The sequence below is a fragment of the Canis lupus genome, chromosome 38 (assembly GCF_011100685.1).
Source record: "Canis lupus familiaris isolate Mischka breed German Shepherd chromosome 38, alternate assembly UU_Cfam_GSD_1.0, whole genome shotgun sequence".
Lineage (NCBI taxonomy): Eukaryota > Metazoa > Chordata > Mammalia > Carnivora > Canidae > Canis > Canis lupus.
In genome coordinates, this window is record NC_049259.1 from 21,314,237 (window position 1) to 21,335,769 (window position 21,533).

The window sequence follows — 21,533 nt, forward strand, 5'->3', positions numbered from 1 at the left end:
TTGGGAAAGTGAAGGTAAGATCCAGCAAGTTGGAGGCAAGCCTCAAGCCCAATGTTTCTGAAAGCCTGGTCTCAGCCACTTGCATTAAATCACCTGCAATTCTCATTAAGGGTACCCAGTCCCAGGCTCCCCCCCAGATGTGTCAAATTAGAACTAGGGTGGCAAAAATCAGCCTTTCCAATCGGATTCTTGTGCATACCAAGTTTTGAGACCTAGTTCGGACCAAACGGCAAAGACTGTGCCAAAAGAATAAAAAGGTTTAAAAAATAAATAAGTAAATAAATAAAAAGGTTTTAAAGCACTTTAATTCTTGATCCCTCTTCTCGCCCTCATTCTTGTGAAACTGAGTGAACCAAACAAGGCAATGCCAGTTCCCCAGTTTTTGTCTACCCAACAATCCTGATCATGATGAAAACCCATACTTTAAAGTGAAAAACTTGCTCATCAAAGCAACAGACCTGGACAAAATTTAACCCAAACATCCCATCTTAGACCGAGACCAGATCTATTCTGAGAGAAGCAAGATAAGATCTTGGCTACAGCCCCACTCTGGTCCCAGCCATACCCAAGTAATTCTGCCCTGCATTCCACTGCAGGGTTGGGGTGGAGTGGTGGTGGAGGTGGGGAGCAGGGGGTGTCCTAGCTCTAGCAGATATGGTTGGGGGAAGGTTAACCAGGGGCAGAGGTCAAGATTCACCAATTCACACACCTTCACGAAAAGAAAAAAATATCTATATCTAAAGATAACTGCGCTGGGCCCATATCAGGCATTGGAAAGACGTTTCACAAACTGAAGTAGCCACCTGACGGAATCATCCTCGCCTGAGAGGACACCCTGCAGCCAGGGAGTCATGAAGGAATAAAGGGAAGGAGGAGGAGTAAATGGGTCTCCACACCTTAAGTACGCTCTTTTCAAAACCAGCAAGAACCTAAAAAACAAACAAACAGCCCACACTGAGTGGCAATGCCTTCTGTCACTTATCAGCGACATGCACACTGCAGGTGCTGAGAAACTCCGGGTCTTTGGGGTCAGGTGGCGAGAAGGAAGCGCAGAAGCACTTTCCGCAGGTGATGGGCCGGGGAGCCCCGGCTGGGATTGCAGAAACCGGGAAGCGCATCGCTGGGGGGGGCGGGGGGGGGGCGGGGGGCAGCCCGAGCCAGGCGCCGCCCCCCCCCCTCCAAGGGCCGACCTGGGGCTCTGCCCCCGCGCCGAAAATTCCAGTCATCCCCGCTGAATTCTCCAGCAGCCGTTCCCCGCTGGCCGCTGAAACTTCACATTACGCCACCAAACTAGCCAACGGGCGGCTCTCCCCCTCCCCCTCCCCCCTCCCATGACTGGCACTTGCAACGGAGTCGTGGCCAGACATTTAAGAAGTGACTTGACACCTGGGCCCGGCTACCTGGAAATCTAAAACAAAAACAGAAACACCCCTGTGTTATTTTTCCTTCCATCAGGAAGTCGGCATTCCCCCTTAAAAAAAAAAAAAAAAAAAAAAAACAAAAAACAAAAAAACGTGAAAGCACGTCTCCCACGGGATCCCAGCAGGTAAATAGCACCAGAGCGTCCCCTAAAGCGATTCTACAGACCCCGGGGACCCGCTGCGCGTCCCCCCGCCCCCGCTGGCTTCTCCGGCTCCGGAGGAAGGATCGGGAAGTCGGGCGGACCCGGAGGTGAGGATGGGGGTGTCTGCAGGTCGGGGGGCGGCGAGGCGAGGCCGCCCAAACTTCGCGGCTGCTCCGGAGCAGCACCGGGCGGCAGCCCGCGGAATGCGGCCCGACGGGGGAGGCACCTGCCCCCCGGGTGGGGGCCTCACCTTGGCTTCGAAGCAGATGCCGTGCTGGAAGGCGTCCTCGTTGTGCAGGGGGATCCGCAGGTCGTGCCCATCGTCCACAAGGTTGTACTTGGTTTTGCTGGGCATGGTGACCCGGGGACCGGCTCCTCCAGGCGCGGCGGCGGGAAGGGGCTGGCGGCCCGGGGAGGGAGGGGCGCGGGCGCCGGGAGCCGGGAGCCGGGAGCCGGGAGCCGGGAGCCGGGAGCCGGGAGCCGAGGGCCGGCGGCAGCGGGCGGCGGGGCTGCGGGCGGCGCTGCGGCCGCGCGATTCCTGCGGGCGAGGAGGGCGGCGGCGGGAGCGGGCGGGCGGGCGGCGGCGGCCCGGGGGAGGGGAGCGGGGGGCGCGCGGCCCGAAGGGGACCCGGCGCGGCGGCTGCCCCGGACGAGGAAGAAAAGGCGGCGGCGGCGGCGGCGGCGGAGCGGGGTGCCTGTCACCGAGACGCCCGATCGGCCGCCGGCGAGCGCTCCTCCCGCGGGGCGGGCCCGGGCAGGCTCCGCCCACTGGACCCAGGCCCCGCCCACTGGACCCAGGCCCCGCCCACGGCCCCGCCCACGGCCCCGCCCGCCGCCCGCCCTTGGCTCCGCCCCTGGCCCCGCCCCCGCGCCGCCCGCCCGCCCGCCCGCGGAGCAGGTGAAAGTCCCCCCGACCTGCCGCCCGCGCCCCGCGCCCCGGCTCAGCCCCGCCTGTGTGCACGCTCACGCCGCAGCGCCCCCGACGCTTTGTTTTTCCTTTTGGGGCCGGGGGAGGGGCGACGTTTACTGCCGTGTGTTTAGGTTCTCCCGGGAAGGCCCAAGTCCTGGGGTCCTGGGGTCCTGGGGTCTCAGAATCACTCATTCTGAGAGTTCCCTGTTCCCTGGACGATCCACACTGTACCCCGAGCGGGGGAGCATCGCGGGAGCTTCTTGCTCCTTTTCAGCGGGGGATCTGTGGCTTGTGTAACGGGGCCCGGGGGATGCCTTTGGGAATGTGTTATTTATTTATTTATTTATTTATTTATTTAAAGATTTTGTTTATTTATTCATGAGAGACACAGAGGGGGGTGGGGCAGAGACACAGGCAGAGGGAGAAGCAGGCTCCATGCAGGGGCCCGACGTGGTACTCGATCCAGAGACCCCAGAGTCACGCCCTGGGCTGAAGGCGGCGCTAAACTGCGGAGCCACCAGGGCTGCCCTGGGAATGGTTTTAATATTAGGGAGCCATCAGCCTGTGGATATGGAGTAGGCCAAGAAAGGAATACTAAGGGCAGGAGAATCCTCAACCTTTTTTATTTTTCTTAATTAAACCTTCTGTAGGGGATCCCTGGGTGGCTCAGCGGTTTGGTACCTGCCTTTGGCCCAGGGCCTGATCCTGGAGTCCTGGGATCGAGTCCCATGTTGGGCTCCCTGCATGGAGCCTGCTTCTCCCTCTGCCTATGTCTTTGCCTCTGTGTGTGTGTGTGTGTGTGTGTGTGTGTGTGTGTGTGTTTCTCATGAATAAATAAATAAAATATTTAAAATAAAATAAAATAAACCTTCGGTAACCGGTTATGGACAAGATGAACTTCCAAGTTATTTGCAGTCCTATTCTTCCTACCTTCCTAAATGCTGCAATTTGCCTATTGGTAAGAAGAGACCCACTGGCTTTTCTCCTTTCCATCAAGAGCTTTTGCCTTGCGGGATGTGCAAATGAAGGAGTCCCAGAAGTCTCTGCCATAGGCTTCTGCTGAAACCTCGAAGGTAGGGTGGTACAGGAAAAAATTATTTCCACGGCTTCACGTTATCCCAAAGTCACCAGAAGCAACTAAATGAACTGGTGCCAACACCAGTCCAACATGAGATCAACTGAGACCAAATGGTGGGCTCACCTGAGGAGGAGGAAAGAAGGTTGCATTCATTACCTTAAGCCTGCTTTTGATGCCCTGTGGACACGTCCACCCAAGGCAGCTCCCAACCAAACGCCATCGATTGTTATAGGGGCCCGGCTTGGAAGCAAGACAAAGCAACACAGTGTTGTTTGCAAAAGGCATATGTTCCTATGCCGTTTCCATGATAAATTTATATAACAGAGTGCCTTACTGCCATAATTCTACTTCTCATTTTGCGTCCTGGTGCTAAAGTACAATTGTCCTGTCCTATATTTTGCTTCCTCCCTATCTGCTGAAATTGCTGGTCAAGATATAGCACCTTCTAGGGTATCCCCTTAAATAAAAGTAAGCCGATGACTAGAACAAATTCATTGCGTACTTTATGCTGTATAGATTTTATTATAGTCATAAATATTAGTCATAGCCAACAATCATTTGCACTCAGGAAACGCACCACTCACGTCTTTATAAATACAGAACATGAAAGTCTAATCAGGCATGTCTGACTCTCTGAATGTCACCGTAGTTTTTAATATATGCATCATTACGTGCCCTCTAAAACCTGCACAGGAACTCGACAACTGCAAGGCAAGACCTCAAGCAACTCGTTGACATCTCCTTTTCTTTCCTGAATTTAAAGTCTTTTGACTCTCGGGGCGCCTGGTGGCTCAGTCGGTGGAACATCTGCTTTCAGCTCAGGCCATGATGATCCCCAAGTGTCCCAGGATCAAGCCCTGCATCAGGCTCCCTGCTCAGCTGGGAATTTGCTTCTTCATCTCCATCTGCCTCTCTCACAGCTCACGCTCTCTCTCTCGCTCTCCCTCTCTCTCTCAAATAAATAAAATCTTTTTTTTAATTAAATTTTAAAAATAAATTAAAAATACAGTCTCTTGACTCCAAAGGGCCTTTTATCTAGATTTACTTGTGTCCCATTGGACTGTTAAATTTTTGGAATTTCTTATCTAACTCTTTAACACATCGTAGACCAGACCCAAAAAGCTGAACCCCCAAAGATATTTCAGGGTCTGATACAGTGACTACTCCGTAACAGACATCTAGTAGTAATTTATGAAATCGAATAATAATAGCTAATGTTCACTGAGCTTTTTCTGTGTGTCAGGCATTTTTCTTAGAGCCTTACATGTATTATCTCATTTAATATTGACACTCCTAAGATTCGTCCCATTTTTGAAGAAACTGAGGCACAAATGAGTTACAAACTTTCCCAAGGTCACATACTTAGTAAGGAAAGGAACCGGAATATGAATCCAATTCTATGTCACAAGGTGTTTCCATCATGGCCTGGATTGCCATGAAAGTCTTTTTTTTTTTTTTTTTTTAATTCACTTATTTGAGAGAGAGAGCGCAAGCAAGGTCAGGAGCAGAAGGAAAAGCAGACTCCCCGCTGAGCTGGGAGCCCGATGAGGGGCTGGATCCTGGAGCACTTGGGGATCACAACCTGAGCCAAAGGCAGATGCTTAACTGACTGAGCCACCCAGGAGCCCTGCCACAAAAGTCTTCTTACTGCAAATGAGATGCATATCAAATTCAGGGACTATGTTTTATTTAGATGTGTATTGTTGCTATATTCATTCCACTTCAGTTAGATGAAATGTTCCAAAAAGGAGAGGCCTGTTCTCTGCTTTGGCCTCCACCTAATACGTCAGAGCCCCACGGGCATAAAAACACCCTTCTTCCAGAAACAATGGGCATCCAAAGTAAATTTCCTTATTTTTAGCAGCGATTTCAATCTTGTTTTTGCACCTTTAAATATAATTGAATTTCCCACAGCATTTCCAAATCTACTTTTTAAAATGAATCAAGTTTTACCACTTTCCATAACCTTCTGTATTTAGAAACTGCATAATACTATTTTAATCTGAAGGACATTTAATTAAAATATAAATTGCTAAAGCATATAATACTTGCTATGTTAAATTTTATTAAAACTTTGTTTAAAAATGAATTGAAAAAATTTCCTAAATCCCTTTAGAACTGGAAGTTACTTAAAGGTCCTCTAATCCAGCTTCCTTTTTTCTTTTTTTTTAATAAGTGACTTTTTAAATGGATAAAATCCATTTATGAGAGAGGAAGAGAGAGAGTCTGAGCAGGGTGATGAGCAGAGGGAGAGGAACAAGCAGACTCCCTGCTAAGTGGGGAGCCCAACATGGGGCTTGATCCCAGGATCTTGAAATCATGACCCAAGCCAAAGTCAGCCACCCAACCGACTGAGCCACCCAGGCATGCCTAGTCCAGCTCCTTTGTTACAAAACAAAGAAACAGAAACCTGGGGAGATTAAGCCTAGTCCTCACTGTAAACTAGAGCTCCTACCTCAGGGATCTCTTCCTCACACGATGATGAGTTTTAAGTAAATGGACAGCAAACTTCATTTTTAACACGTTTGGAACTAAAATTCATTTGCTTTTGGTAGTAAAATACCTACTTGACAATATACTTCCTGTGCATTGTCTTACTTGGCCATATGAGATAAGTATAATCAATATACCCATTTTACAGATGAGGAAACTAAGAGGAGGAAGTAACTTGTGTAGATCATAGAATAATGGATCCTGGGAATCCTCCCGTAAGTTTAATCAGCAAAGAATGAAGATTATGTCAGTTTGCCCAGTACTGCTCAGATACACACATGGATTGAACTCACAAAATCTTTGTATAAATCATATCAAATATTAAGAATAAATAATGATTTCCTCCTGCTAGATAACTAGCTCCAAAAAATTCAAATTCTTTTTTTTAACCTGACAGTGTCTCCTGGGGCATAGAGAGTTGGAAATCATTAGCCCTTTTTTTTTTCCTTAGTAGATAAGGAAGACCTTGTTTAAGGCTATTGCAGCCCGGGAGAAAACTCAGAACTCAGGGTTCAGAATTCAATCTAAGCTCAAATCTGTTGAAACACAGGACTGAAGAGTTGGTTTTTGGATTTGGATTTTTCTGGTTTTGTGTTTGGTTTTTTTTGTTGTTGTTGTTTTAGTTTTGTTTTATACAATAGTGAATTGGGGCACCTGGGTGGCTCAGTGGTTGAGCGTCTGCCTTTGGATCAGGTCGTGATCCCGGGATCCTGGGATTGGTTCCCACATCGGGCTCCCTGCATGGAGCCTGCTTCTCCCTCTGCCCATGTCTCTGCCTCTTTCTCTGTGTCTCTTATGAATAAATAAATAAAATCTTTAAAAGAAAAAAAAAAAGAATAGTGAATTTATTCATGATAAATAACATGAAAGTTTCACATAAAGAACTTGCAAAGATATCCAAGGTAGGCCTGCAAATACATGATAAAAATCATATTGGCATAAGATTTTAGAACTGGAAAAATCATTACAGATCCTCAAAGTCTCTTATTTGACAGCAGAGAAACCTAAGCCCAGATTGCCTAAGATCCCAGTTCTTGAATGGCAAAGGTAGGACTAGAATCCTGGCTATAAAAAAATAAAAATAAAAAAAAAAACACCTGGTCCAGTATTGTCTCCATCATACTGTGCTGTCACCTGCTCATTAGCCCCCCCCCCTTTTTAAAGATTTTTATTCATTTATTTATTTGACAGAGAGAAAGAGAGAGAGAGAGCACACATGCACAGTGGGGAGAGGTAGAGGGAGAGGGAGAAGCAGGCTCCCCGCAGAGCAGGGAACCCCACGCGGGGCTCCATCCCAGGACCCTGAGATCACAACCGGAGCCGAAGGCAGACACCCAACTGACTGAGCCACCCAGGCACCCCTCATTAGCCCATTTTAAAAGATGGCAATAAAGATATTAAATGATGTCTCTAGAAAAAAAAAATATCTATCACTAATGGTGTCTAATCCACTGGCTTATTATGATCTTATTTTTATTACCTAAACACTAATTTGGGATGTTTTCCCCATTAAAAAGATTATCCTGCAAGATATGACACATTGTAATGCTGGCTTACATTATTTTTTTCCCCTTAATTGAAACTGACCCACGCCCCTATGCCAAGGGCAGGCCGCATTTCCCATTTATTTGTTTGAAAGGTAAGCTTCTCTGTCTACAAAAGTGTGCATATTACATTTTTATAAATTAAACCCTCTTTCAAATCGACTTCCACAGGAAGGTTTGTGCTCCAGGCTTGCCAGTACAGAGGAAAAGACAGAAAGGTAGGAGCTCCTGCCTTCTGGGCTTCTGTAACACCTTCCTACCCATCCTTGGACCCAAGAGACAAGAAACAAATAGTATGGAAGGTTTGGGACCTTCTCAGAGGGTCCACATGCTGCCACAGCCTTCCTTCTCTTGGAACACTCGTGGAAGGAGATCTTGAGAAAGGAGCACGGGCTGCAGAATTTTGCACTGGATCTTAGCCGAAAGGCCAAAAGGCCAAGAGAAGCGCTGGGTCCCTAGAATGTCGAATTTAAGGAAGAAGGTTGGGTGCCTGGCGGGGTCTGAGCCCCCTTTCTCATGGAGATTCTCCTAATCTCTCCCGGATGGTGGGACCACCATTCCTTGCCTTTTGAATTCAGATTCCTTTTCAAATGAGCTGTGTTTCTTGGTCCTGTTCAATATTTCAGGTGAGAAATCTTTTTTTAAAGATTTTATTTATTTTTTCATGACACACAGAGAGAGAGAGAGAGAGAGAGAGGCAAAGACACAGGCAGAGGCAGAAGCAGGCTCCATGCAGGGAGCCCAACGTGGGACTCGATCCCGGGTCACCAGGATCACACCCTGGGCCAAAAGCAGGCACTAAACCGCTGAGCCCCCAGGGCTGCCTGAGAAATTTTTATTAGTTCCACAGCTTTTCACCAAAGAGCCTGTTGACCAAAGGCAATAAAATCATATTTAACAAAAACTAACATCATATGTAACAAAAACTAATGATAGTTTCTCAGCAGGGGGGTGGATAGCAGGGGATGTGAGAGAGGTCTACACCTTAAGGAGACACTTCTAAGGGTGAAAGAGAATGTGCCATCTGAGCATAAAAAGGACCATGGGAGGGAAGGGAAGGCTTAAGACTGGTCTGAAATGAAAAGGATTTCATTACCCAGCAGGAGGAGCTCAGAAGACGTGGAGGCGGGTCTGCAGAGACACTAATAAACCACCAAGTGTCTTGAGGAGACAGTGAGGAGACCAGCTCTCCAGAAGGAAAGCCCTGCAAGCCAGGGCAATTGGAGGCGAGGCCGGCCAGAGAGTCTGGAAGCAGCATGCAGGCGCCGTCTGCACCAGGCTGCCAGGACCGCGCTCTTCCGTGGGAAACATTTGAACTGGGATGTGACCCAGGGTGTAATTCAGAAGATCACCCCTCTGCTCAGCAAAGGAAAAGGAAAACAGCATAGGTCTCCTGACCCTTTCTTTTATTTCAGCTACAATTGAAAAATGGGCACTAAAGCAGACGATTGGAATTTCCAGATCCTAAGAGCGTGTTCCCCAGTCCCTACAAAGAAAGGATGATGAAAACGGAGCTGCAAACAGTTCCCCTCAGCACGGCGGGCCCTCAAAGTATCTCTGCATCACTTGCTTCCAGATGCTTCCTAATTCTTGCTTCTATTCCACTTTAGCTTTGGGCCCTCTCTTTGGGTGGCAATTTGAATACTATTGTATTTGGTCCTCCGTTTGGTTTTTGTGTGGTTTATTTGTTTGTTTTCGTGCTCCGTGATGGCAAGGAGAATTTTCTTTAGTTTTAGCTGCTCGGCTCAAAGTCGGATCTAGGACCTTCACTTTTATTCCTCCCAACTTAGATCTCCGTTCCTAAATCTAGGCCTGCTTTCCTTCGTTATCTGCTTAAAACACAAAGTAAGCCCAGCTGCTAGAGTTGGAGCTTATCTGCTCCACTCAATCTACTCTGTGGTTGTAATCGATCTTGGTTCCTCTTTATAAAACCCACATTCTTAAGATAAGAAGCCTTGGGGGAAAAAAAAAAGGCCTGACCATTTTGACAAGAGTATGGAAAACACTTGGAAAGGCAATGTAAGTAAATATTTTATTTTCAGATCTCTCTTTGGAGGTGCAAAGCCGCTAAGCAGCTTTGTAGCTGCTTAAAAAAATAAGTGTCCTCCAGACCCCCCTCCCCACAGCCCCTAGTGTGAGAAAGAAGAAAGAAAGAAAGAAAGAAAGAAAGAAAGAAAGAAAGAAAGAAAGAAAGAAAGAAAGAAAGAAAGAAAGAAGAAAAAAAGAAAAGAAAGAAAGAAAGAAAGAAAGAAAGAAAGAAAGAAAGAAAGAAAGAAAGAAAGAAAGAAAGAAAGAAAAATACAGATGTGCAATGCAGCCAGGTGTGTTGCGGGCATTTGATTTTCTATCCCAGGTCCCAGATGGGCCACTTTGGGCCCTAGTGTGCTGTGAGAGCTCAGGTCCCGTGACCCCCGACTCTGATCACCCTAACAGGTTCCTCTCACCACAGGCAATGCCCTCTTTTGAACTGCACGCAAAGGGAGGGGCACAATATGTATTTTTTGAAAATTATAAGCATTTCAGGACAACTAGCAAATGAAGTGTTGAGGCCAGACCCAGCTTAGGCAGTTTTCCATCATCAGCAAATGCCTCACTCCCTTAAAAGGTCTTGAAATCTCCTTTATAAATCCCTTGACATCACCAGCTGGCCCCTCTCCACCCCACTCAGAGCGCTTTTCCTGAAACCGGGCTGGAGGGGCCTCAGAATTTTCCACCTCTCTGAGCAGCCGCGCGGTGCCATTCACTGGCTGGAGGCGGCCTCTGTAATTCGAGCTTTTACATACATGATAACACTTTAACTGAGGCCAAGCTTAATTCAGAACAAATGTTCCTCAAGTCCTTACCTTTTTGGAAAAGCTGCTAGAACCCCGACAGGGGGGTGCAGAAGGTAGGAGCGGGATGGGATTTCCAGACACGGGTCTGGTTGCCCATGCCAGGTGCTGGGCACCCTGCGGAGGTGCCACTGGGGTGCCACTGGGGTCCCGTGGCCTGCCTGCTGGGGCCCGCGTCCAGCTGTGAGACGGGTGTCATTCCCCGTCACTGCCTCCTGGGCTTCCGACACATGTTCCGAGCAAAGTCCTTACCAAGCCTAATGAGGGAATGGACTATGCTAATTAGTCAAATTTTCTGGCTCATGGGAAGTTACCATGGATATAGGATTTACCCAGGAGAACAAGACCATGATACAAAGCCCATTTCTGGGCAGCTACTTGTACACCTGTGTTCATAGCAGCATTAGTCACAATAGCCAAAGGGCAGAGACAACTGCAACGGTCATCAACGGAGGAACAGAGAAACAAAATGTGGGATATATATGGACACACAATGGCTATGATTCGGCCTTAAAAGGAATGCAGTTCTGACACCTGCTACAACGTGGATGAGGAATACGCTAAGTGAAATAAGCCACAAACAAATATATATGATTCCATTGATGGGGGACCTAGAGTAGCCAAACTCAGAGAGACCAGAGGTAGACCAGTTACGAGGGACTGCGGGGAAGGGGGAGAGGAAGGTGTAGTAGAGTGGGTGGTGTTTCAGTTTGGAATGAGGAAAACGTTCTGGAGATGTCTGGTGCTGGCGGCTGCACAGCAGTGAATGTCCTTAATGCCACTGAATTATTATGGGTTTTATTTTTTTTTGAGATTTTATGTTTCTTCATTTGAGGGAGAGATAGACAGAGACGGAGAGAGCACAAGCAGGAGGAGAGGCAGAGAGAGACGCAGCCTCCCAACCAAGCTGGGAGCCCAACATGGGGCTCGAGCCCAGGACCTGGAGATCATGACCCACAGGGAAGGCAGATGCTCAACCATCTGAGCCACCCAGGAGCCCCTGAATTGTATATTTTATTTTGTTTTTTGTTATGCATTTATTTTAACACACACAGAGCACAAGTAGGGGGAGCGGCAGGCAGAGGGAGAGGGAGAAGCAGCCTCCCCGTTGAGCAGGGAGCCCAATGCGGGACTTGATTCTAGGACCCTGGGATCATGACCTGAGCCGAAGGGAGATGCATAACCGACTGAGCAACCCAGGCGCCCCTATTTTTTTATTTTTTTTTAAGATTGTATTTATTTGAGAGGCAGAGAGAGTGCCCACAAGTGAGGAAAGGGGGCAGAGGGAGAGGGAGAAGCAGACTCCCCGCCGAGCAGCAAGCGTGATGCAGGGGCTCAATCCCAGGACCTCAGGATCATGCCCTGAGTCAAAGGCAGATGCTTAACCAACTGAGCCACCCAGGGGCCCCTAAACTGTACTTTTTAAAAAGCATGTTTCTGGAGCTCTTGTAACACTTCCCGAAGCTACGTGGGTTTCTTTGGAACTGCAGGGTCACGGCCACGATTGTCAGTAATCGCTCCGCTGATGTACAGAAAAGCTCTGGTTAATCAGACCTTCTCATGGGACACGTACTCTGTGCGATTTCAAGTTCCTCTGGAGTTGGGATGTTGAATGAGAAAAACATTAAACAAGAAGACACTTGGGGACAGAAGAATACCTGAAACCCCATTTCAGCCCGTCTCAGGGGCTACCTCACGGCAGTTTTTATGCTTATTTCCATGGGAGTTCTTTTTTTTTTTTAAGATTTATTTTTTTTATTTATGATAGACATAGAGAGAGAGAGAGAGAGAGAGAGGCAGAGACACAGGCAGAGGGAGAAGCAGGCTCCATGCTGGGAGCCTGACGTGGGACTCGATCCCAGGACTCCAGGATCACGCCCCGGGCCAAAGGCAGGTGCAAAACCGCTGAGCCACCCAGGGATCCCTTCTATGGGAGTTCTGACAGATTTTAGAGCTTGAAGGGTTAGAGGAAATGGATTTCCATCTGAACCTCAAGAGCCAAAAGGCAGAAACCCACAGGCACATCAGTAGATGAATGGATAAATAGGGGCGCCTGGGGGGCTCAGCCAGTTAAGTGGCTCATTCTCGATTTGGGGGTCAGGTCTTGAGATCAAGCCCCACGTCGCTCAGCAGGGAATCTGCTTCAGATTCCCCCTCTCCCTCAGCCTCCTCCCCTCACTCTCTCTCCACTTAAAAAAATAATAATAAAAACAAAATACAATGTGATGTATACACACATGGAATACTATTCAGCCTTAACATGTGCTACAACGTGGATGAACCTTGAGGAATTACGCTAAGTGAAATAAGTTTGGTCCCAAAAGGACAAATATTGCATGATTCCACTTAATAAACAAGACCGACAACAGGCAAATTTATAGTGATGGAAAGTAAAATAGAGACTGTAGGGGTCGGGGGGCGGGGGTCACGGGGAATTAGAGTCTAGCACATCGTTTCTGTTGGGGAGGACGAGAAGATTCTGGAGGTCGGTTGTGGTGACGGCCGTACGACACTGTGAATGTATTTCATGCCATTGAACCATACACTAAACAACTGTTGAGATGCGTTGTGTGTGATGTGTCTTTTACCGCCATAAAGAAAAATCAAAGTTTTCAAACAGCGAGGTCGTGCACGTGAAGTACTTACAGTCTGGGGCACATTGTAGACCCTCAGTGCGTGTTTGTTATTACCCCGTGCACGTCACAGCGGCTTTCGGGGTGCAAGGAGACAAGAGGGTCCATCAGCCTTCAGATGCATGTTTTGAGAATATGCTACAGCGTCTGGCCCCAGGACTTGTCCTCCTCAGCCCCGTGTCCAGACCCGTGCCCGTCCGTATTGCCTGGCTGCGCTGCCGCGGCCTGCGGGGCTCTCCCGGCGCACCAGGGACGCAGTCACGGCCCTGCGGGCTACACTGCAGCGAAGTTCTGCAGTCACTGCTGCTGCTGTCATGTAAGGTGTAGGCTACGGTGGCAAAAGGCAAGCAGGTCTGCTGTCTAAAGCAGAGCACGAGAGTCTGCAGGTGCTCCCAAGCGTCCTCCTGGCCTACAGCGGCAGGCTGCAGGTGGCAGTGCGGGGACTTGGGCCACACACGGAGTGCTCTTAATTTGCTACCACCCGTGGTCAGCACCGAGGTGGCTCTGGAAAACCTGCGAGGGTCTCCAGAAACCCACCACGCAGGAACGGTAACAATCGTGGCAGCCCCGGGGACACACACGTCGCTTCTGTCTCTCAGGATAAAAATAGGTGACTTTCGGGCAGCCCGGGGGCCTCAGCGGTCTAGCACCTGCCTTCAGCCCAGGGCGTGATCCTGGAGACCCGGGATCGAGTCCCACGTCGGGCTCCCTGCATGGGGCCTGCTGCTTCCTCTGCCTGTGTCTCTGCCTCTCTCTCTGTGTCTCTCATGAATAAATAAATGGAATCTTTAAAATAAAATTAAAAAATAAAAATAGGTGACTTTCTTACCTGCCTTAACAGTTTGCAAAGCCCTTGTTGGTCTTGTCTAATCCTCATGAGACCTTTCAGAGGAAGGTGCCAGTGTGGCTCTCACTGTGCAGGTAAGGAAACTAAGACAAAGGAGGCTATGGGGTCTCCCTAAGAGGGTGTCGGTATGGGGCGTAACATCCAGAAGGCAAGCGCCCCGGCCTACCGCACATCTCCTATGCGTTCATTCCATTATTTATTTTTTTTAAAAGATACATCTATTTATTTTAGAGAGAGAGAGAGAGAACGTGCGCACGTGTGCATGCACATGAGTGGGGGGGGGGGCGCACAGGGAGAGAATCTTCCAGCAGACACCCCAATGAGCACAGAGCCCAACGCAGGGCTTGATCTCAGGATCCATGAGGTCATGACCTGAGAGGAAACCAAGAGTTGGAAGCTCGCCACACTGAGCCCCCCGGTGGCCCACAGTCCTTCTGGTTAGTTCTTGCCCCCTGCCCCCCACTCCACTGTAGATCTCTCTGCCCGGGGGCCCCCTTGAGGAAAGGGACTTTCTGGACAGGGGCGTGTCTGCACAGCCCAGACCAAACACAGGCCCTTGCCTTCCTCGCGGCTCCTCTCGAAGAGTGGAGGATCTGCAAGCGATCCTCTTCCCTAGACGTCTGTCTTGCTTGACTGGCCCATGACAGTGACATCCCTACAAACCCGGGAGTGAGCACTCGCTCCTTCGTCCATTCATTGATTCACTCATTCATTTCTGCAGGAACACCACCTCCTACGTGCATTTCGTCTCCCTGCCCCGGCGAGCTGGTATGATTTGAACCACCCCGCGTAGCCCAGGAGTGGAAATGAATTGTCAAGGAGGCTCATCCGTGCCTCAGAAAACTACTGAGACGATGGGGCTGGTGAGTGAGTGAAGGGCTCCGAGGAGGTCTGGGTTATGCTGTGTCCCTAGCTGCCCTCCCGCCCAGGCCGGGCAGCGTGGGATGCTTACAAAACGGTCATTTTCTCTTTCTCCAGATCCTGCTCCCATCATCGGCTGAGATCCTGGGTGAGGGAGCCCTTGTGAACTCCCCGCCCCTCAGTTTATCTCCTGAGCCTCACCTCCCTGTGTTGCCAGTCACAGCTTTGACGTTGCCCCCATCACAGCCAGCTTGCCACACTTGGGGTCCGTGCCCAGGACAGGGACACACTCAGGAGTTCTAGGAAATGAGAATCTCTGCTGTTCTATCATTTCCCATTTCCTTTACTATTAAGGATTTATAGATATATATGAGAGAGAGAGAGAGAGAGAGAGAGAGCCCAAGCCAGGGGAGAGGCAGAGGGAGAAGGCGAGGGAAGAGAGAGAGACTCTGCTGAGTGTGGAGCCTGACCCAGAGCTCCATCTCACAACCCTGAGATCTTGACCTGACCTGAAATCAGGAGTCGGACACTTCACCAGCTGAGCCACCCAGGCGCCCCTTAGGATTTAGAGCAATTTAAAACACTGAAGGAAGACACTTTTGGGGTTAGCTCCTTCCACCCCATTTTACACAAGAGGAAACCAAAGCCCAGAGAAGTTAAGTGACTTTTGAAAGGCCACACCTCTGGCTGATAGCATAGCTGGACCTGGAACTCGGGCTTCTGGGTCTTTCCACGATCCCAGTAACCTGGCTATTACCCACCTGCCATGCAGAATTCTGCAGGGCCTTGCTTATGGCAGGACAAACCCCGTTCACCGCTAATTGCCGCCTCCTTCCTCAGAACCCGTCGGCTTTCCTCGGAGGGGGAGGTGGGGGGGGGGCGGCGCGGTTCTCTGCACAGTAAATGCACAGTAAAGCAGTCTCTGGTGCCCTCCAGGGGCAGAACCGAGTAGCGGAGAATTGCTCACACAAGACAAAATCTGCAAGTAGCCTGAGAAATAAACCCTCCGATCCACCTGCACCCCAATTTTGCAGAATACTTTGGAATCGCCTTTTCATTTTGAGGATCGTGCAACATGTTGAAGCACATCAAAATCTGTTTGAGGGGCGCCTGGGTGGCTCAGTCGGTTGGGCATCCGCCTTCGGCTCAGGTCACAATCCCAGGGAGAGAGAGCATAGTGCTCCCTGCTCAGCGCAGGGTCTGCTTCCCCCTCGCCCTCTGCCCCTCCTTGCCGCTTGTGTTTTCTCTCTCTCCTCTCTGAAATAAATAAATAACATCTTTAAAAGAAAAAAAAGAGACTCAAACTCACATGTCTAAACATCCCGCATGGCCAGCACAGTGCAATTTGGTAAGAATTAGATTTGAGCAGTGTGGTTTTAGGCAGGAAATTAGAGATGCTGACTCCACGTGCAAAACGTGCGGTTCTAGGCGTGGGATTTCTGATTAGGTGGGTTGCTCTTTTTTTTTTTTTTTACAATTTTATTTATTTATTCATGAGAAACACACACAAAGAGAGGCAGAGACACAGGCAGAGGGAGAAGCTGACTCCATGCAGGGAGCCTGATGTGGGACTCGATCCTGGGACTCCAGGATCACACCCTGGGCCGAAGGTGGGCGCTAAACCACTGAGCCACCCAGGGATCCCCTAGGTGGGTTGTTCTTATATCTGTGAACTGTGAGGTCCTCCTGTACCCCTGCTTTGTCCTTCTCCATCCTTGTACCTCACCCTAAGGAAGATGGTTGTATGAGTCAGAGTATTTGACTCCAGCTGCTGTAACAAACAATCCCAAGTCTTGATAACTTCGTGCAATAAAAGCTTTCCTCACTCACACAAATTTGAAGTAGATGTTTCTGGTCAAGCAGCTCTTCTGCACAGCTGTCTTCTTAAATGGTTAGCTCGAGTTAGCCCCAGGATCCAGGCCTCTTCTACCTTGTGGCTCCGCCTTGTCATCTCCACGGGATCTTCTCAATGCAGTTAGATGACAGTTGGAGAGACGAAAGGCTATGTTTCTGGAACTTACCCAGCTCAGCCAGGGGTTTCACACATCATTTCTGCTCCAGATCTTGCAGTGAGAACTAGCCACATTCACACACACATACGCCAGAAGCCGTGACTTGGGGTCCCTGGCTGGACACCTGCTTGCAAGCAGTAACTCTGCATCTTGGAAGGGAGGGTGACATTTTAGGCTGGTCATCCTCACCCAAACAGCCCTGTGAAATAATTAGGTATTAAAGTTCTTCTATGAGAGACAGGGAGGTAAAAAGGATTGTTTGACTCATGAAATCGTTCTGCAGAATCTAGAGAACTACCTGTTCCCAGGAAGGTTTGCAAAGCATTATCAACCGTAACCCCAAGGGTCCCCTGTAGCCCTCCCAGGATTCTCCGTAGTTGCTCGTGTGGGTCATCATTACATTGGAGCTGGAACCCGAGGGCACAAATAGAGAAGGGAGGAAGACCCAGGTGCCCTCCGAGGCTGCCTCTCGCAGACCGTAGGAAGGCTGAAGGGAAAGACGAACTTTTTGTGTCATCCTCTGGAAAGAAGATTATCGTCTTTCTGGTGAAGGTTCTGCTCCTCCACACACTTGGAGGCACAGCAGGGCATAAAGACAGGTCACAAATAAAAGCGTACTTCCCGTTCCAGAAGTTCAGAGCTAAGGAAGGCAGAGGACTGCATGAGACATTGTGTTTGGCACTAAAGGAAGATGTGGTTTGAAGAATGAGCTGCAGGTGAATGGAAGCCCGGGCCTCCCTCAGGTGCCTTCACCAGCTCGGAGGCAACTTGATTTGAGGCCTCTGGTGCCTGCATCTGTTCCTTTCGAATGTGAGACCTCAATCTCGAAGGGCTTCTGGTCTGACATGTGGTTTTGCCATCTTAGAGGTGATGACTTGATGATATACCTTAAATTGAGTGGCAATTCAGCTACAGAAAATAATGTAATTAAAGTGTAGATAGGGGGCCCTGGGTGGTTCAGTGGTTGAGCATCTGCCTTGGGCTCAGGTCGTGATCACAGGGTCGTGGGATCGAGTCCCGCATCGGGCTCCCTGCATGGAGCCTGCTTCTCCCTCTGCCTGTGTCTCCACCTCTCTCATTGTCTCTCATGAATAAACAAATAAAACATAAAAAAATATTGATAGTGTTCTAAGAAATGCTTGAAAATCTGAAAAAGTCTGTTTTGGATAGAATGATTAATTAACGCTTCGCTCTTCCATCAAAAAACAGGTATGGGGTGCCTGGGTGGCTCAGTCGGTTGAGGGTCCAACTCTTGATTTCTGCACAGGTTATGATCTCAGAGTTGTGAGATCAAGCCCCACCTTGGGCTCCACGCTCAGCATGGAGTCTGCTCAGGACACTCTCTCTCTCTCTTTCTGCCCCTCTCCCAACTCATGCTATAGATAGATAAATGATGCTGGATAGATAGATAGATAGATAGATAGATAGATAGATAGATAGATATAGATAAAACTTTAAAAATAAATATAAATATTGCCTAAGTCTAAAATCCTGCCTGAACAGGCCCTTTGTGTGGACCTAGAGGAGAAAAGGATGGGAGGGGTCAGCACAAGGGCTGTATGGTCAGCTTTGTGGAATGAACCAACTAACTAGTGAGAAGTGAGCCCCCTAGAAGGAAGGGGGATCCTACAGTATGCATCCTCTTCCCTTCCCTGGAGCTTCATACCAAACACAGAGAACAAGAGAAGGGCCAGAGCAGATACTGAAATCACAGAACCATCATTCTTGATGCCAATCCCTGGCCATGGACCTGTGTCAGGGACACATTCTCCCTGAATGTGTACAAGACTGCTCCAAGAGCCTAGGTGTGGACTGGCCTGTCAGTCGGGGCTGGGCTGGCTCTAACTATAAGGGGTTGAGAAGCAGGAGCTCAGAAGGCATTGCATGATCATCATCAGAGAATGAAGCATGAAACACTCTGTGTGGTTAATGGTGTTTAAACTAAGATTAAACTGTCCTCCAGGCCAATGAAGAGGTGTCTGGCTGGCTTAAGAGGTAGAGCATGTCACTCTTGATCTCAGGATCTTGAGTTTCAAGCTCCACGTTGGGTGTAAAGATTATTTTAAAAACAACAATAACAACAACAAAACATCCTTCAGGCTGATGATCTAAACTTAGGGCACATAAATATCATCAGGGCGGGAGGTGGAGAGTGTACCAAAAAGCAAAGTCCCAGGGTCCCAACTAGAAAAGTGGTTGAGATAGGACTAGAAATCTGCATTTTGCATCAGCTGACCATGTAATTCTCTAGGAGGTGCTGGGGACATAGCTGAAAATAGCTGTGGACTAATAGTCTACAGTTTGACAAAAATAAAAATGACTTCTATTACCACCAGAAAAAATTAAAATATTTTTTAAGGAAAATATTCACATTGCTTGATATAATCTTATCATAGAGCTTTCAAAAGTTGAATATGTATATTTCATTTTTTGGCAGTGTACATTTTACATTTTTTTAAAAGATTTTATTTATTTATTCATGAGAGACATAGAGAGAAAGGCAGAGACACAGGCAGAGGGAGAAGCAGGCTCCATAGAGAAGTGGGACTCGATCCCGGGTCTCCAGGATCACACCCTGAGCCAAAGGCAGATGCTCAATCACTGAGCCACCCAGGTGCCTCTACATTTTACATTTTAAAACAATGATCCAATTTTTATATTTTTGAGACTGATTTTGTGCGTCAAGAAAGCTGAATGTTGAGTTGCTCATTTAAGCACAGATGTATGGAGTCACTGCAGGTGAATGTTCCCAGCGTGGCAGGGGAATCATAGGTCCTTTATAAAGCAGGTGGTAGAGGGATAACGCAGATCTTACAAAACACAGTTATACAAAAGTGTTCTGTTTAACTGAAATATTGCATACGAGTTCTGAGTATTTGTCTTCAAAGGTGGTGATGATTTTAATTAAACTGACCTATAGGGTTTTTTTTTAAAAAACTATTTGATTTGATTTGATTTGATGTAATCTCTATGCCCAGCATGGGGCTCAAACTCATGACCCCAAGAGCAAGAGTTGCATGCTCCACTGACTGAGCCAGCCAGGCGCCCCAAAACTACTGTTTTTAATTTGAAATGTTTCTTTTTTTTTTTCTCTAAGATTTTGTTATTTGAAAGAGAAAGCTGGAGAGGTGGGGAGAGACAGAGGAGAGGGACAAGAAGACTCCCCATGGGACTCAATCCCAGGATCCCAGAATCATGACCTAAGCCAAAGGCAGATGCTCAACTGAGCCACCCAGGCACCCCCAAAATGTTTCTTTTTTCAGAAGGAATAGGAGGAAATACTTCAAATGTTATTTTGCAGAAATAATGAAATTCTACATATAATAGAAAAAATAATAAAGGACTCTGAGTTGAAAGTGTCCTTAAAAGTAAACTAGTCCAGCAGCTCATCTGATGTTCAGCAGCCTGTGGGAACAATTCAGCCTCGGAGACTGAGGCCTGAGTTTAACAACAGGCTTTGCCATTTGGACAGTCGCTGTATAACCTGAGACACGTGGCTTATGTTTTCTGGGCTTCAACTTCCCCATCTGTCAAACGACAGGGCGGCCACCATGTGTCTTTCGGCCCTGACATTCTGTGATTCTTGTTTTGTGACCATCTTCACCTTCCTCTTCATATTTATTCATAATCTGGAGAAAGATGAACTGATTTTTACTTTGCAAATTACCCCTCAATTTAGAATGAATGGATTAGAACATACATATGTCCAACGATTTCTTAAAAACCTATACTTAAAATGAAAATCTCCTCATCTAAAATGCTTCAAACATGAATAAATAAATTCACTCCCAATAAAGTCAGAACGGAAGAGCATGCTCTGACAGAAAGCCTCAAGAAGGCCATGGCAACCATCCAACCAATGATTCTCCTCCATAAGTACAACCTGTATCGGAAATGGAATTACTGTGTCCTTAATACAGGTAAATAGAGCCGTCAGATACACAGCTGCTATCACAAATGATCTCTGGAGACACAAGCTCATGCTTTAAGAAAAGCTCAGCATCTCTTTGATGCTTAATGGGATGCACCATCCTGACTGAACATGAATTTCCATCTGTAAGGTGACTTTCTTTCATCTTTCTAAGTAATCTATATAAGAACATCTTGCAAACCTTTCTTAAAAGATAACAAAAGTAATCACCTTAATTTTGAAGCTATTGATACAAATAAATACGCTTCATTCGGTACTCCGCACTTTCAAAGCACATTGTATGAACCCATTGAATAATTTAAATTGAATAAAGCACCAGGCACTCAACAAATTGGATCATCAGTACAGTTGAGACAACACTGGCATTGGGGTGTTGACTGCCTTTTGCTAGCGGCGGGATTGTAAGAATTTACATAACTTCTTTGAGCCTCAGTATTCTCATCTGTAAATGGGAATAGTTCTACCCAAACACTAAGCCTAATGGAAGAATTAAGTAGACAATACAACAAAGGAAATCTATGAAAAAATAGCTTACATTATTTTTATGGGGAAAGTCTGATTTCTTTCTCCCCTAATGGTTTCGATCACCAATTTCAATGTGTGGGGCTTTCCCCACACACACCAAGCAATTCTCGGACACCAGGTTAGTGTCCTATTTAATTCAACTCAATTCTGACATTACCTATTTGGAGATAGTATTAGATTCTTTAGGCTAAGGGTCCAGTTCTGTAAGACTTCCTCCCATTCTTCTTCACATGCCAATTGCAAGTCCAGGTTGTCACCTGTCCCTTCTGACCAAATGGGTAAAAATCAGAGGTTCCTATGACCC

At 47.8% G+C, this 21,533-nt stretch overlaps 1 protein-coding gene and 2 long non-coding RNA genes across 3 annotated transcripts in view; 2 read left to right on the forward strand and 1 right to left on the reverse strand.

Annotated features, from left to right (window-relative positions):
- The window catches only part of LOC609484 (nitric oxide synthase 1 adaptor protein), a 264,616-nt gene extending 262,597 nt beyond the window's left edge, over positions 1-2,019 (reverse strand). Inside the window, 1 exon segment of the mRNA XM_038586257.1 lies at positions 1,815-2,019. Within this exon segment, the coding sequence (XP_038442185.1) occupies positions 1,815-1,919 (105 nt within the window). The 5' untranslated portion in view covers positions 1,920-2,019.
- Positions 1,254-15,194, forward strand: LOC102155091. Its single transcript, XR_005385802.1, has 3 exons — positions 1,254-1,671; positions 14,622-14,763; positions 14,879-15,194. It is a non-coding gene; the product is annotated as an uncharacterized LOC102155091 (long non-coding RNA).
- On the forward strand, positions 7,814-9,251 carry LOC111094525. The gene is made up of 2 exons (XR_005385806.1): positions 7,814-8,215; positions 8,690-9,251. It is a non-coding gene; the product is annotated as an uncharacterized LOC111094525 (long non-coding RNA).
- Positions 15,195-21,533: the final 6,339 nt, after the last annotated feature.